This window comes from Sinocyclocheilus rhinocerous, unplaced genomic scaffold (genome assembly GCF_001515625.1).
Source record: "Sinocyclocheilus rhinocerous isolate Xijiao unplaced genomic scaffold, SAMN03320098_v1.1 scaffold2264, whole genome shotgun sequence".
NCBI lineage: Eukaryota > Metazoa > Chordata > Actinopteri > Cypriniformes > Cyprinidae > Sinocyclocheilus > Sinocyclocheilus rhinocerous.
In genome coordinates, this window is record NW_015665058.1 from 386,566 (window position 1) to 402,046 (window position 15,481).

Here is a 15,481-nt window from a genome sequence, read left to right on the forward strand (position 1 = left end):
AGGGGCGAGGTTGTGGTTAGAACGCTTGGTTGAGTGCATCAGACGAGACGATGAAGAAGTTCATCAAAGCCGGAACTAATCGAGCCGTTTGTGCCAGGCTGGGGAGAAAGGTATTTTAATAATGTAAATTATGTGAAAAATAATGCGTTTTTCGAACCACCAAGCATGAGAGCATGTTCTAGTACACCCCCAAAACAAAATCAAGACTTTGTAAAAGAGCATAATAGGACCCCTTTAATTTTTTTTAAGGGAATTTTTTCTTTAGCACCTTCTTACCTCAATTCACTAGCTCAATTATTCTAGTTACTGTTCTAGCACTTTGTAATAAATATGATTTACAAAGAAACAGTGGTCTATGAATACAAATGGAATAATGATAAACTAAACTAGATATGTGTGTAGATGGAGCCAAAAGAAAGGAGGACCACAGCATGAGAGGTGTGGGATGATTAACTAAATCTAATATTTCTTTATTTTAAGAGGTGCAGAGTTGTTTGAAGCCAAAGTGAAGAAACAGGTGGCAGCAAGATTAGAAATGGAGAAAAAATCTGTGGAGATACTGAAGAAACAGTATGGAGATCTTTTCTTCTTCTGTTTCTTCTTTTGTCATTGATTAATGCTAATGATTAATGTGCTTTAATAGTGTATATTAGTGTAAAGCTGGTTTCATTCTTTTCCCACAGAATGGATAAAATCAAGTCAAAACAGAAGAATTCTTCTTATCAACAGGTTACATCATCTACTGCTCATGCTGAATCCTCATATTGCCCAAAGCGAAACGGTAGTCCACTTTAAACATATATTTTCAAATTATTTAGTTTTTGAAATGCACATCAGTATGACCCATAAGTCGTCTTCTCACTGGTGCTTATTTGATTTGTTAGACCATAGCATAATAGCACCAAACTTCAAAATAATATTTAATGAACATCAAAACGTGTGTGTGTGTGTTTTATGTTTGTCTGCCTGCATTTATATGTATGTCTGCTTGTATGTTCAGATGAGGACTGTGGCTATGATCTTTTTGAAACTGACAGTGCGGAGGAGGAAGAGGAGGTGAAGGACAAGACAGATGACAAAATTTTTCCTAAGAAGAAAACTGCTTTTCAGGTATACACTTACAAAGTACTATTCACATAAGATACATTCATATTTGCATTCTTCTCAGCACTCTTCTCTGTTGCTGTCTTAAATGTCGCATCCACATCATCCCTCATCTATACACTGTTAAAAATTTCCTGTAGAAATGACAGTAACTTACTGGCAGCAGTTCGCCAGTAACTTACTGTAAATTAAACTTACAGTAAAAAATACTGTATTCATATTTACAGTACAATTTAATTTGCTGTAAATGTATTTACAGTATGTGTACTGTACTTTTACAGTTTTTACTGTAAAATATTCTTCTTCTTCTTTCTCCAAGCAGAAAAAAAAGCCTTTCTGTCATTGGTCAGGTTTCGCGCTCATTTTTTTTTTTACTGTATTTGGATTTACAGTAAATGAAAAATACTGTATTTTAATGGCGGCAAGAGGATATTTCCGATAATGCAACTTTAAAATACAGTAATGTACTGTGTAACTGTTTTACAGTAAAATACCGTTCATATTACAGTTAAATACTGTGTAATTTACAGAAATCGCTAACAGTGTAGTAACACACTTTCTTGTACGATAAATAAAGTAATATTTATAACGTTACTCAAATCGTCTTATTATTGTATACTCAAATCATCTTGGTTACTATTGTGTCAATGTAGTGACATTAGGGGTCGCATTTGAGAACCCTAAACACCTGTGAGAAAAGGCCAATGATAATTGGTGAGTGGCATTTGCATGCCACTCCCAGGTATATGGGTATACAAGGAGGTTGCATGCTCCACTCATTCAGGTTTGTGCAGAGGAGCAAAGACAGTGTTTCAGTGGGTAGTTCAGTGCTGTTTCAAGAGGGACACAACGTCTTGTTTCCTCCATCAGGGAATTGACGAAATAGGAAATTCAAGACGTTCCCTATTTGTCACTCAGCCAACGTTGTATTGATGTAGTGACGCTAGGGGTCCCTATACTAAATGCCACAACCATATGAACTGTGTTACAAGTTTTTTTTGGTGCAGATGCAGGCAGGCTTCTGCGTGCCTAATAACAAATGCACTCAGGCCACATCGTAACCTTTCCAATGCTCCAAGTAAGTTGGCATAGTTCCCAGTGTCATGAAGGGGTGGTAAGGATTGTACTTGCGCTGGGAATAGGTTGCTTCAGCTGTTTCTTGACCTTTTCTGTTTTTTATTTGTTAATTTTTTTTAATAAAAGATGAAAAACTTACAGCTGTGCAGACACAGAGTTTGTGCTTTCATATGCAGAAAAAAAGAAAGATCATATCCTGCCCGAAGGGAGATTAGCATGTGGAGAATATATCACATGAACTCCAGACTCTATCCGGGAAGAGGTCTCTGTGGTGGGTCCTGCCTGAGAAGGAATGCTAAAGGCACAGAGACTAGAGGCATATCGAGGCTCTGTCCTTGGGAAGACACAGGATTTACAGAGAGGGAAACCGAATAGTGGAAATGCATCATATGGGATTACCCTCAGGGAATCAGCATATATGGAGCACTTATCCCAAGTACACTAGCTCACCTGAAAAGGGGCATACCCTGAGTAATGAGCTACCTATAAGTTCTGGAGAGTAAGTGAGAGTCCATGGTTCGCCGGACATGGGGAACTCACATGGGCAATAAAACTCAAATTACCACCTCCATGCAAGTGATACTGAAGTTTTGCCTGTTCGTGCCTAATAACAATCGGGAAAAAACTGGCTCAAGCTGGAGATTTGTAAAGTCTTGTGAAGGTATTGGGTGTTGCCTGCACTGGACACAGCAATGTGAGACAATATGAGAGTAAGCCTGACTGAACTCAAGGCACGCTCCATTAATAAAACTCCAATAACAGAGAATGCTTGCAGGTCTCCAAACCTTTTGATGAAAGTAAGTGCGGTCAGGAGGGCCATCTTCAAATGAGAGGGTGCTAAGCTCAACTGACTTGAAGAGCTCAAACAGAGCTCTCTGTAGGCCCACAGAGAGGTCCCAAGAGGGAATAAGGCATGGCCTTGGATAATTTAACCTACTAGTGCCTTTAAGGAGCCTGTGATGTGCCACTATAGCAGCCACATATATTTTCAAGTTGGAGGGGTATAACTACCTCTCCAACCTTTCCTGCAGTTAAGAACTGCACTGACCCAACAGCGCATCTCTATGGGTCCTTGCTTTGGGGACATGACCAAGAGCAGAGCCTTGGTCAGAAAGTACCACATGGGGCAGTGGGAGGATTCCTGGGCAGCATTTGTGGCCTAAGGTTTAGAGAGTTGGACTTGTAACCCGAAGGTTGTGGGTTTGAGTCTCAGGTCTGGCAGGAATTGTCGTTGGGGGGGAGTGAATGACCAGCGCTTTGTCTGTGCTCTTTCCATTTAAAATTAGAGGCAACCACTGCATTTTAATCATGATCCAAACAAAGAAGCTACATACATGCAACATGAGCAGTTTTTAAACTAAATTAGATTGTATAATTTCGAAATTTGAAGCAAAAACAGAATGGTTTGACTTCAGTTTTGTAAAACTATTAATCGATTTTCAACCGGCTCGCAGTTAATCGTTACATCCCTAGATCCTAGTGTACAGGTTTACTATGGAGGAACATGACTAGAGACTTAGGTCATGGACACCCACCATCTGAAAATCAGGCCTAAAGCTTAACCAACAAATGTACAAATTTGTGAGAGAATGAGTGAGCTCAATTTCTCGGGACATAGAATCAGCAGTGAAGGTATTTCTCCACACCCAGACAGAGTCAAAGCAATTACAGCAAAATCAAACATACCTGAGAAGGCTGCTTGGTATGGTCAATTTTGTGGGTAGATACCCAATCTTTTAAGTGTGCTGCACCTTCTTAATGACTTACTGAAAGCTGATGTACATTGGCTATGGGGGCCAGAGCAGGATAAGGGTTTTAAAAAGGTAAAGGCCTTGATTTCTTTCCCACCAGTGCTGCATTTCTTTAAACCCAAATGGCCAGCGCAGGTGAGTGCTGATGCAAGCAGTCATGGTTTAGGAGAGGTCCTACTGCAAGATTATGAGGGAGTCCAATACTTTATGAGGGAGGACAATTTCATGCCTGGCAAAAACTTAGTGGCTGCGGATGCTCTGTCAAGTCATCCAAAGCCAGATACAGATGAAATGGGCCTGGAGGCTGATATCTGTGCACAAATAAGTGCTGTGGAGGATACTGAAAGGAATCCACGAGTCAAAGTGGAAATTGCTAAGGACCATACTCTCCAACTGGTCAGGGGCAACATAGAAGAAGGGCAGTCAACCTATGTCATGGTCAACATAGAAGAACGGTAGTTTCTTGGGTTGCATCTTTGAATGGGGATTCCCTTCTGTTGCTTCCTTCTCTGAAAGGGGTTTCCTAATGATGATATGTTTATGTCATGACATTTTAAACTCTGCTGGTTGACCTACTCCTAAAGGGGTTCTGACCAATTAGACATTATTTTTAGTTTGGGGGAGTTACTATGTTTCTTCCCTTCACATTTAACAACATGTTATGGTCTGAGTCACATGGTTCCCAGTTTTCCCGCTCTTACAGAATGTAACTTAGTGATGATTTTCATAATAGGAATATGATATGTTTTACGCAGGATCGATTCAATTTGGGAACATTTGGGAAATGAGTTCACACATTGACACACCAAATATCACTTACCTCTTATAAACTATTCAAAATCACTCATAATGGCATGAACAGAGTGTGATTAAAGCATAATAGTCAAACATGTGGGTTACATACACGATACAGAATTATGCAAAGGAATGATATTTGAACCTCTGCATTTATGATTGGTCTTTGGGGTCAAAGGGCTGGTTAGCATGGTCCAGTTAGTCCCGTAGGTAGATGAACCATCAATTGCAGAGTTACCAGCACCTACAAGTTGTTCTGCACAATTTGAACAACTACCAATGGGATTAATGACAACAAATAGCTTTTTCACTGAGTGGCTGCCACATCAGAAGATGGAAAATCCCCTAGGTCTGTGAAGCCTTATTACATAGCAGGTGCTTTAAACATATTAAATCAGCAAAATTACTTTTCTTTGTTTTGTTTTTTGTTTTTTGTAATGATTGGTGGATCTTGAATTCATAATGTCTCTGTCAGATGTGTTCAATTATCATTAATGATGTTGAAACATTTAATTGCAACTGCATGTATGCAATATATACAGTCGTTAACTCACAGCAGCATATGTATTGTGAGCCAGTGTGGATGCAAATACAGCTACTGGGCATTTTCTTTTTCACCAACAGTTGGCCTATGAGGCTTGGGTGGCAGGCTACAAGGCAGCCCTGAGAGACCATGAACGTCAAGAGCAAGAAGAGCAAATTAAAGTCAAAAGACAGTTGCACAGACAAGAGGGTACAGTTTGTGAACTATGTTTGCATGGAATATTGTGCTTGACTTGGGTTATTTTTAGTTCCTTTATATCTTTTAAGGTTTACTCTGTGAATTCACTATACTGTATAGTCTGATTATTTGATCGTATTCCATCCATTTCAGGAAATCTCTGGACTATTATTTGAGGCAGCACTTTCACTTTCCTCAAAATCTCTCTCTCTCTCTCTTTTATATTAAAATATATAGAAGAAAAAAAATCTCCTGATAGGGGGCCATAATAAAGAAACTTCCTATCTTTATCCTAAGTAGTATCTATTGATCTTAAGGTATTTTTTTATTATTATTATTACTTACAGATTTGTATTATAGAGGCAAATCCTAACTTGATATAACAATGATCTAAAACCTGTAACTCAAGTAGTAGAATACCATCATGGGTTCTTTTCCTAGGAATGCAAAAACTGCATAAATGTAAGACTGAATGCAATGTAAGACAGTTTGGGTAAAAGCATCTGTAAATATGAATTTAAACCTGGAATTGGCTTTAAATTCCTTTCCAGGGAGCTCTATTGATTTTTACATAATAGCATGTATCATATTTATAAAGTTTTTCCTTTGCGTCTTTGAAAAGTTTTGCGCACAGATGACAACACTCTTAAAATGATCCCCATTCACACGGATCCTCTAAAATGACTAAAAATGCTGTATTATGCATGCCAGGCCAGTAGTTGGCGATGTCACTTTGTAAATAAACACTGTTTTTGCACATATACCTATAATCTTCATGCCATCACCATTTTCAAAAATTCAAATTTTTGTAGTTTACACATGAACAATAATGTAATTGTTTCAAAAACTTGAACTTTTACACCCATTTGAACCATTGACATGCTGTATGTGCCTTGTCAGTTTTGTGTGCTTGCTTGGCCCTTTGTTGTGTTAAACAGAAAAGCATGTCCTATTGAATTCAATTACAGAATATCAGACAGGTAAAACATTTTTTAGTATTTTGCCTATGTCCACTAATACACTACTTTCTTTTCCTACTGGTCTCTGGAATTGCCAGTCTGTGGTAAACAAGGGAAATTTCATTACAGCTATTACTAGTCATTCAAGGCTCAACCTCATGGCCCTGACAGAGACTTGAATCAAACCAGAGGACACTGTTACGCCTGCAGCCCTTTCCAATAATATCTCTTTTTCACACAGCCCATCTGTCTGGAAGAGGTGGAGGTACTGGTCTGCTTATCTCTAATGATTGGAAATGTATTTATTTGTTAGTTGTTTATCGACCCCCAGGTCTGTTAGGTAGCTTCTTGTAGGAGTTAGATGTGTTGTTCTCAAACTTTCCTGAGGATGGTACTACCCTAGTATTGCTTGGAGACTTCCAAATCCACCTAGATAAACCTCAGGCTGCAAACTTCCACACTCTGCTTGCTGCTTTTGATCTCAAGCGAGTATTAACTGTGGCTACTCCCAAATCAGGTAACCAATTGGACCTTATTTACACATGCCACTGCTCCAATGATCATGTGTTGGTTACTTAACTGCATACCTCGGATCACTTCCTCTTCATTCTTAACCTCAACATGGTTCCTAAAACAACACATACTCCTCCACATGTCACCGTTCGATGCAACCTATGCTCACTCTCGCTCTCTCTGCTATTTGGTATGGTTTAAATCTTAACTTCCTTCCCTTAAACAGTTCTCATCACTTGATGCTAACAATGCTACTGACACTCTGTGCTCCACTCTGATGTCTTGTTTAGACACAGTCAGTCCCCTCTCTTTCAGGCCAGCTCATACCACCCCTTCTGCTAATGTATCTATCTCTCTATCTATCTCTCTATCTATCTATCTATCTATCTATCTATCTATCTATCTATCTATGTATCTATTGTCACTCCTCTCTTCCTTCTCTGCTAATGTCTCCACTGCTAAAAGGACATAATGCCACAACAAAATTTACAATTTGTCTAACTCTAATGGCTAGAAGGAGATGAAATGGAATAGGATCAAGCGGGCAAGTAGTAGGATGATTGGAAAGAATGAGTTTGGAGACTTCTGCCTCTGAGGGTGGAGAGAAGGATGTGAGTGAGTGTATGTTTGCTGGTAAGATATGTTTGACAGTTAGTGGTGTGGAGATTTGTGCACTGATGGTTGTAATTTTATGAGCATGCACTCTTTAAAACATTTTCCTTCCTTCTTTGTCCTCCTCCTCCCCCTCCTTCATCAACTCTCACACCTGATGACTTTGCCACATTCTTCATTAATAAAATTACAACCATCAGTGCACAATTCTCCACACCACTAACTGTCAAACATATCTTACCAGCAAACATACACTCACTCACATCCTTCTCTCCACTCTCTGAGGCAGAAGTCTCCAAACTCATTCTTTCCAATCATCCTAATACTTGCCCGCTTGATCCTATTCCATTTCATCTCCTTCTAGCCATTTCTCATTCAGTTGTACCTGCATTCAATCACATCATTAACACATCCCTTCACACTGGTGTTTTTTCCTCAGCATTTAAACAGGCTCGGATAACCCCACTACTTAAGAAACCCACTCTTAGGCTAGCACTTTATGAAAATTACAGACTGGTATCCCTTCTTCCATTCATTGCAAAAACACTTGACCAAGTTGTGTTCAATGAAGTCTCTGCCTTTTTCACACAAGACAACCTCCTGGACAGCAACAAGTCTGGCTTCAGAAGTGTACATTCAACTTAGACTGCCCTGCTTTCGGTTGTTGAAGCCCTAAGACTGGCAAGAGTGGCTTCCAAATCTTCAATACTTATCTTGCTGGATCTGTCCGCTGCTTTTAACACGGTTAACTACCAGATCGTCGTGTCAACCCTCATGGCAGAGGGCATTTGAGGAAGTGCACTCACACAGTGGTTCAAATCTTACCTCTCAGATTGGTCCTTCAAGGTGTCTTGGAGTGGTGAGGTGTTCAAGTTGCAACATTTAGCTACTGGGATGCTTAAAGGCTCAGTTTTTGGACCACTTCTCTTCTCTAACTACATGGCATCACAATGTTCTGTTATTCAGAATGGCTTTTCATATCACTGCCATGCTGATGACGCTCCACTCTACCTCTCATTCCATCCTGATGATCCGACGATAGCTGCTCATATCTCAGCATGTCTAACAGACATTTCTTGCTGAATGAAGAACCATCACTTTCAACTCAGCCTTGCCAAGACAGAACTGCTTGTGGTTTCAGCCAACCCATCACTTCATCACAATTTCTCCTTCCAGCTAGGCGCTTCACTACTTCAGACTTATGTGCCCTCTAGAAGCTTGCATTCTTCAAGTGAATGGCGCATTATAGTGCCAACCCAAAGAGGCACAAAATCACTTTAGCATACAAACTGTTCCCTGCTGGTGTACTCAAGTAAATGTACTTTGTTACTGTCCACCTCTGTCAATCATTAATTTAATTAATTGGGGCTATGAAATTTTATCTTGACGCACCTGTTCAGAGAGAATCTGGAGGTATTGAATTTGTGGTTGTGTTGTACTTTTACATGGAGACTTCCTGATTGTGTGGTTTCCCTGTTTCCCAAAAAAAGTATTTCTTATCGACACCGATAACTTGACTTAAATATTGACTTCAATATCAATATCAATATAAACTTCCATTCCTGAATGAATTTTTTTTCGATACCAATTTTATGAAATCCGTTTTAACAAAATTACATTACACATTACTTCCAAAACTTTGGTTTTATTTTTGCAGCTTGTTGATGTTTTTACAGACTCAAAGACTCATCTCCTGAGCCACTGCACAAAGGAACAAAAAAGCACAAAGGAACAAAATGTAACCAGCACAATAAATCAGTGCAAATAGTTTTAATAAAGTTCAAATAGTTTTCAGTTTTCACTTATTTTAGGCTACTTTACACTAGTGCGTTTTAATTTTTAAACGCATAACTCAGACAGAATCATCATTTCTATTCATTTTCCACTGATTTACTGATGAGCTTCTACGATCGCTGTTCTGACACAGTGGAAGTTCGCTGCTCATATGTCAATCATATTACGCGTGCATAACCTGCCCTGTCTCCGATGACGAACATCCATTACACTTCTGCATTCAGTTCTGTACATAAGAAACCCAAGAAAACATTTCTACGGATGACACATGAAGGTCACATAACATGCGTTTTCGGTCATGTAGTGTGGACAGAGATCTTTTCTGAAATGTATGGTATATTTAATATATTTATTTAATATTTAACAAATAGTTGGGGTGCTGAGATGGGTTTTATTCGTCATATACAAGGGGAAAATCCATAAGGGCACGTACATGTATGATAAGGATGTGTCTATTGTTATATCATAGGCATGGAGAAAGAGGAGTCTGGTGAAGAGCAGCAGGAGGAGTTCTGTCAAAAAGAAGAGGAAGAAAAAGGTAAAGCTGTTCACAAATGTAATATCCTCCAATATTAATTACAGACCATAAAAGAAAACTTGACTGAGACTAAGATAAAGGCATAATTACTTGCCTTTATTTATGTAAATACAGTTTTTGGGGTTTTTTGGTATGTGTGCAAATGTCACATTTAAAACATTATTATTTTACATCATTTTGGCTGCTTTCTGTATTGACTTATTTGAGAATTTTCCGAGATCTGAAACAAGTACTGTTTTATAGTACAGTAAAATGTCATGTTATGATCCCCCTAAAGCTTGTTTTCAAATAATTTATAAAACTTTACTTGACTATAGTCATATTAGTGCAGGATGGAAATGAAACATTTTATTTTAAAGTTTATAATATCTATCTTTTGATCTTCGACACACATATACGTATATGCATTTAATTGTTGATATTTGCATTATTTTCTTTAACTGTTTTCTCTCCTTTTCTTGTAGAGCACATACTTAAGCGAGCACTTGACACTGTGAAATTTTTCTGGGTTTTTCTTCTCTGTCTTACTGAGGATGTAATATCTGGTCTGAAGTCACTCTGTAAAGACAGCTTGGATATTTCTAAAGTTCTTCGCTTTGAGAAAACTCTACTGAGCATACAACAGAACAAGGTGATGTCAGTAATCTGCCAATCATATTTTATTCCATTGCCTGCCTATAATGATATGGAAGATTATTCAGATAATGATTATAGCACAGGGTTCTGGCCTTTATTTTCCAACATACAGAATATTAATTGACATGGGATGATAGGAATAAAGGGGTAATAACAATGAAACTCATGTCTCCACACTGTGCCATGCTCTGAAATCTTACTTTGTATTTATTTATTTACTTATTTTTTTTAATTTAACTTCATTAGGTTCGCTAAGTTTGGTTATCGAATCGCGTTCATAAGCACTGTATATATTAGTCAAAAATCATTGAAGGGCACAATGTAAGAATTTGCTCATTTTTGTCACCTCAAAGTTTTGTGGATTTTAGTATGAATATTTTAGTCTTAAGGTTAATATATATATTATAAGCTACTGTGCTCCTAAAGAATGACGAAATTCACATTTAGAATAAACACACTTTCAAAATTTACAGTCTACCACCAATATGGATCAACGATTATGAAGACATCATTCTGCACTTAAAATTTGGCAGATTTCCTGTCTAATCAAAAGCTTTTTCAAATCTGAACCAACCTACTCCCAACCTAATAAAAAGACACTACAGTAGCTGCATCTGAAATCAATCACTTGCTCACAAATTTACTATTTTCTAAATATGCTTTCATGTGGGTTGAATTAATTCTGATTCGTGGTTAGACAGCCTCTGCATTATAAAGAGCACTGACAAGTAGAAGAGATAATGCCAGTGCCAAGCCCCAAAATAAATTACATGTTTTTCAAACTACACATCAACCATTGCTAAAACCATTGTCGTACCTACTTCATATTAAATCTAAATGGAGTATCTTTTAGACTTAATTTTTACAACTGTCAAGATGCATACCTGTCAACATTGGGATTTGAAAATCGATCGATAACGATGACGTCATATGCTAATTAGCATATTCACGACGTCACTGCGTCAATATTGTCTTTTACATTTGTTTGCCTCTCTGTGCTCACAAACTGTAGGCCTATTTTAATGCAGTCAAATTCACAATAAAACTGTTTTCATTTATATATTTTTCTGTTTCTGTTGTCAGACAACAGGATAAATATGAAATAGTGACTGAAACGTGGCCCATTAAGACTACATAACCAGCTCTCCCTTAGACGTTAATCTGCACTAAAATCCTGATTTATAATCACAATGTCGTCTAATGAAATCAAATACACATAAGATTAAGACAATGGCTGTGCTGTTTGGCTATATTTGCATGTAAAATAGAGTTAGAAGCAACAGAATATCTTTTTTAATGGAAAGCGCTGCTCGTCTCAGCCACTCGCTGCACAGAGCAGACACAGAGAGAGATGTGTGTGCACTGCGGAAGCACTGGAGAGTCTCAGAAACTAAATAAGGTTTGTCCAAGAAGTCGCTAGATTTGTCGCTATGTGCTTTTTTGGAGAAAAAAAAGTCGCTAAGTTGGCAACTCTCTTCTTTGACCGCTATTATTCTTCTTGTTTTATTGGAGGGTGCCATTTGAGTGACCCTGCGTTCCATTCAGAAGGGCTCATCCCTATTCCCTAATCCCTTCAAAGGGTTTACCCTCCGGAGTGAGAGCTTCGAAGGGTGTAGGGGACCAAACATCTGTTTCTTGAAGTGTCCTTCTGCGTCATCATCACGTGCCCACACGGAGACGCCGTCATCATGCAAAGAATCTGTGCAAAGGATCATGGGAGCCCGAAGTGTCCATCAGTTGTACCCTTCCAGATCCTTCATTCCGAAGGGCCCTTTGAAGTGGCCAGTTTTAGGCACTTCGGTTTGGAACGACCCTTCAATATGGTGGCCATGATTGTTTTCACTCCGAAGTGCCCTTCGGAGGGCGATATATCCCGTTTGGAACGCACTGTGAATGACTTCTGTAGATGTTACAGCTATGTCTATAGACTGCCACCTGCCTTACCAGAGGGCGAATGTAGCAAACATCAAATACGGCCAGTGGGATTTTTTTCTAGAAAGATTCAAAATACAGGAAAATATTTAAACGGGATGATAGCGGGATAGAATGGTAAAATACGGGAGAATCCCGGGAAAAACGGGAGGGCTGACAGGTATGCAAGATGTCATCTAAACAAAACACTATTGGCTAATTAAAAAAAAACAAAGATCAGCATGTCCCACCCTGATTTCTAATTTTTAATTGGAAATATGGGGAAGCATCAAGAAAAACTTTAAGTAAGCTGTTGTAATATCAGATTACTTTTCTTAGGGAATTAATTATTATTAATTAATTCAGGTTTTGAGAGGACTCGAATCTGAAAATTCGAAGTCAACCTGATTAGAACTGATTTCAAATTTGATAGTTTACACTTTATCAACGGTCGTCCAGCGAGACGTTAACCTCAGTATATTTTAACAATTTGAATATTTGTATTTTCCCTGCCCACGGGATAATACGTGCTTTGATAAGTTATAAGCTACGAGCTAGGCAACGTGATCTTGGCAGAGTTTTAACGTATAAATTATACGACACCAGACAACACTTCTTTATAAATGAAACAAGAATTTATTGGCTATTCTAGATTACATTAAACTAAGCTAAAACACACACAGACACACACACACACCCACACACATACAAGTTTACAAAGTTCTAACTCGTTTTCCACGAGTTCTTCAAATTCAACCTGAGAGAATCACAAAGCAGAGACTTGCCTTATCTTTACTGCTTAAAATCAATCATCAGCGCCAGTTCAGCAGATAGAAGATTTTGTTTGTTACTTGCATTCAAGTTGACAGTTGATGTTTCAACTGTTTCCTTGTTGCTGACAACAGGCTTCCTGGATGGCTGCTTGAGGGAATCCCGGCTTTTGATTGGTTGCTGGTCGGGCCAAAAGCGTTAGCTTCAGTTAGCTTAGCTCATGCTTGGCTATTTGTTTACAAACAGCTCAAAAGTGGCACTGGCGGACTGCGCTTGCGCATTTCAAAATTATCCCGGAAAGGGTTTCTTAGAACTTCCGGGCTACGGCTGTTACTATGGCTATGTATCCTGCAATAACTGGCCTGTGCTACACCCAGTCTTATGGCTGTACACAGTTTACGCTCTTCATGTGGAAATGGCGGCCCATTCCACACTGAACAACCAAAAAGCACTCTTTAGATTCTTATTTTTATAGCGCGTGTAACAATCTCCACTCACCAAAAAAAAAAATAACGTTCGGACACTCTCTCTGTCCGAAGAGTGTTTTCAAGTTCACTATTTTTTTTTTGTGAATTAAATGGCAGAGGACTATCAGTTAGCTAATCTGATATTCTCAAACTGGGGAGATGAATAGCGGAGTTGAATTTGGAAGTGGAACACGCACTTATACAAATCAAGCTCTGAAGGCCCTTTTTGATAGGGGCATATCAGTGTCTGTTATTGCTAGGAATCCCTACACTGTTCATGTTAGCGAGGGCTGTTTGATCTTTCACCATTTCTTTAATATAAAATGGAAGTTGAAGTGAAGTCGGTGGACCACAATGTGAAACATCTAGACTTATAATTTATTTTCTAAAATAATTTAAGTAAAACTTTTTTTTTCAGGGCAGGGATGTCTCTCAAGACAGTATTCATAAGTTCTACAAAAACTGGCTCTCCAGACAAGATACAGAGGCATCACTGGACACAGTCAAAGAGGATATACAAGAAATAACCACCTCACATCCAGCCATGAGCAGCTACCGACGTGGCTATGTCAAACTCAACAGTGTCCACTCATGGGGCAGCAGCCTTTCCAGGTATGCCAAGAATAATGTTTGTTAAATATTAAGGTTTGATATTTCAATGGAGATGTTGATTTCATGTTACTAAACAATATTCATATCTAAATTATGAATTATTTATTTATTTATATAATTAAAAAGAAAAAAACACTATTTTTTATTTGTGCAATATTTTAGTTAAAAATTGAGCAAAAGTTCTTAACATCCATTGAATGGTGGCAGATTTGTGCCACCTGGTGGAGAAAAACGTCTCGGTTACGTATGTAACCCTCGTTCCCTGAAGGAGGAAACAGAGACGTCATGTCGGTGACCGCCGAATTGGGATCTCGCTTAGAGAGACCAATCCACTTAAGAGTGTAAACTAAACGAGCCAATGCACATTGGCATGCGATGAATGCATCAAGCTGCTGCTAATCACAGCGTGAGCATAAAAAGGCAGCCGGTGCAACGCATACCAGCTTTTCGCTGAGGAGCCGAGCCGGTGACCCGGCCGCTCAGCGGTGGTACAGTAGCCGTGGCGACGGGACACGACGTCTCCGTTCCCTCCTTCAGGGAACGAGGGTTACATACGTAACCGAGACGTTCCCTTTCAGTCGGTCACTCCGAGTCACGTCGGTGACCGACGAATTGGGATCCCTACCAAAGCGCCATGGATGAAAGGAGGTTTCGGAAGCACTTACACATATGACATCCGTTTAGGTGCATATGGAAGATTAGAGGTGATTGTAACCCTCATGGAAATGGCAGAAGTCTGCCGGGGAAACACGGGCTCAAGGCTATACCGTGGACTTTACACATATGGGAACCACTTAGGCCTCTACATATGGAACCCAGCCCTCTACCGGTTCTCACGGATTCAGCGAGTGAGGGCCTGGCGCTGGGCGTTCCGCCACGTCTGGCTGCCGAGTGGACGGAGGAGCTCGACAGGGCCTACAGTACGGACAATCTGGAGCAGTTTTAGCAAGCCGACACTAAACCGGGGCCTCTCAGCGCCTCTACCCATTTGAGGTGAGTACACAGGAGGATACCGGCTCCACATGAAGGCTATAGAACCTAGCGGACGTGTTGGGGGTCGCTCTACAAATATCTGTCAGCGAGGCGCCACGAGCCAGCGCCCAGGAGGATGCAACACTCCTAGTAGAGTGAGCTCGCAACCTGAGCGGGCAGGGCACACCCTGTGCCTGATAAGCCAGGGTGATGGCATCCACAATCCAGTGGGCCATCCTCTGCTTAGA

At 39.6% G+C, this 15,481-nt stretch overlaps 1 protein-coding gene across 1 annotated transcript in view; it reads left to right on the forward strand.

Annotated features, from left to right (window-relative positions):
• LOC107731100 (piezo-type mechanosensitive ion channel component 2) overlaps positions 1–15,481 on the forward strand; it is a 173,300-nt gene that overhangs the window by 110,482 nt on the left and 47,337 nt on the right. The window contains 7 exon segments of the mRNA XM_016542086.1: positions 481–570; positions 684–781; positions 1,001–1,110; positions 5,352–5,460; positions 9,796–9,864; positions 10,329–10,495; positions 14,068–14,261. Of these exon segments, the coding sequence (XP_016397572.1) occupies positions 481–570; positions 684–781; positions 1,001–1,110; positions 5,352–5,460; positions 9,796–9,864; positions 10,329–10,495; positions 14,068–14,261 (837 nt within the window).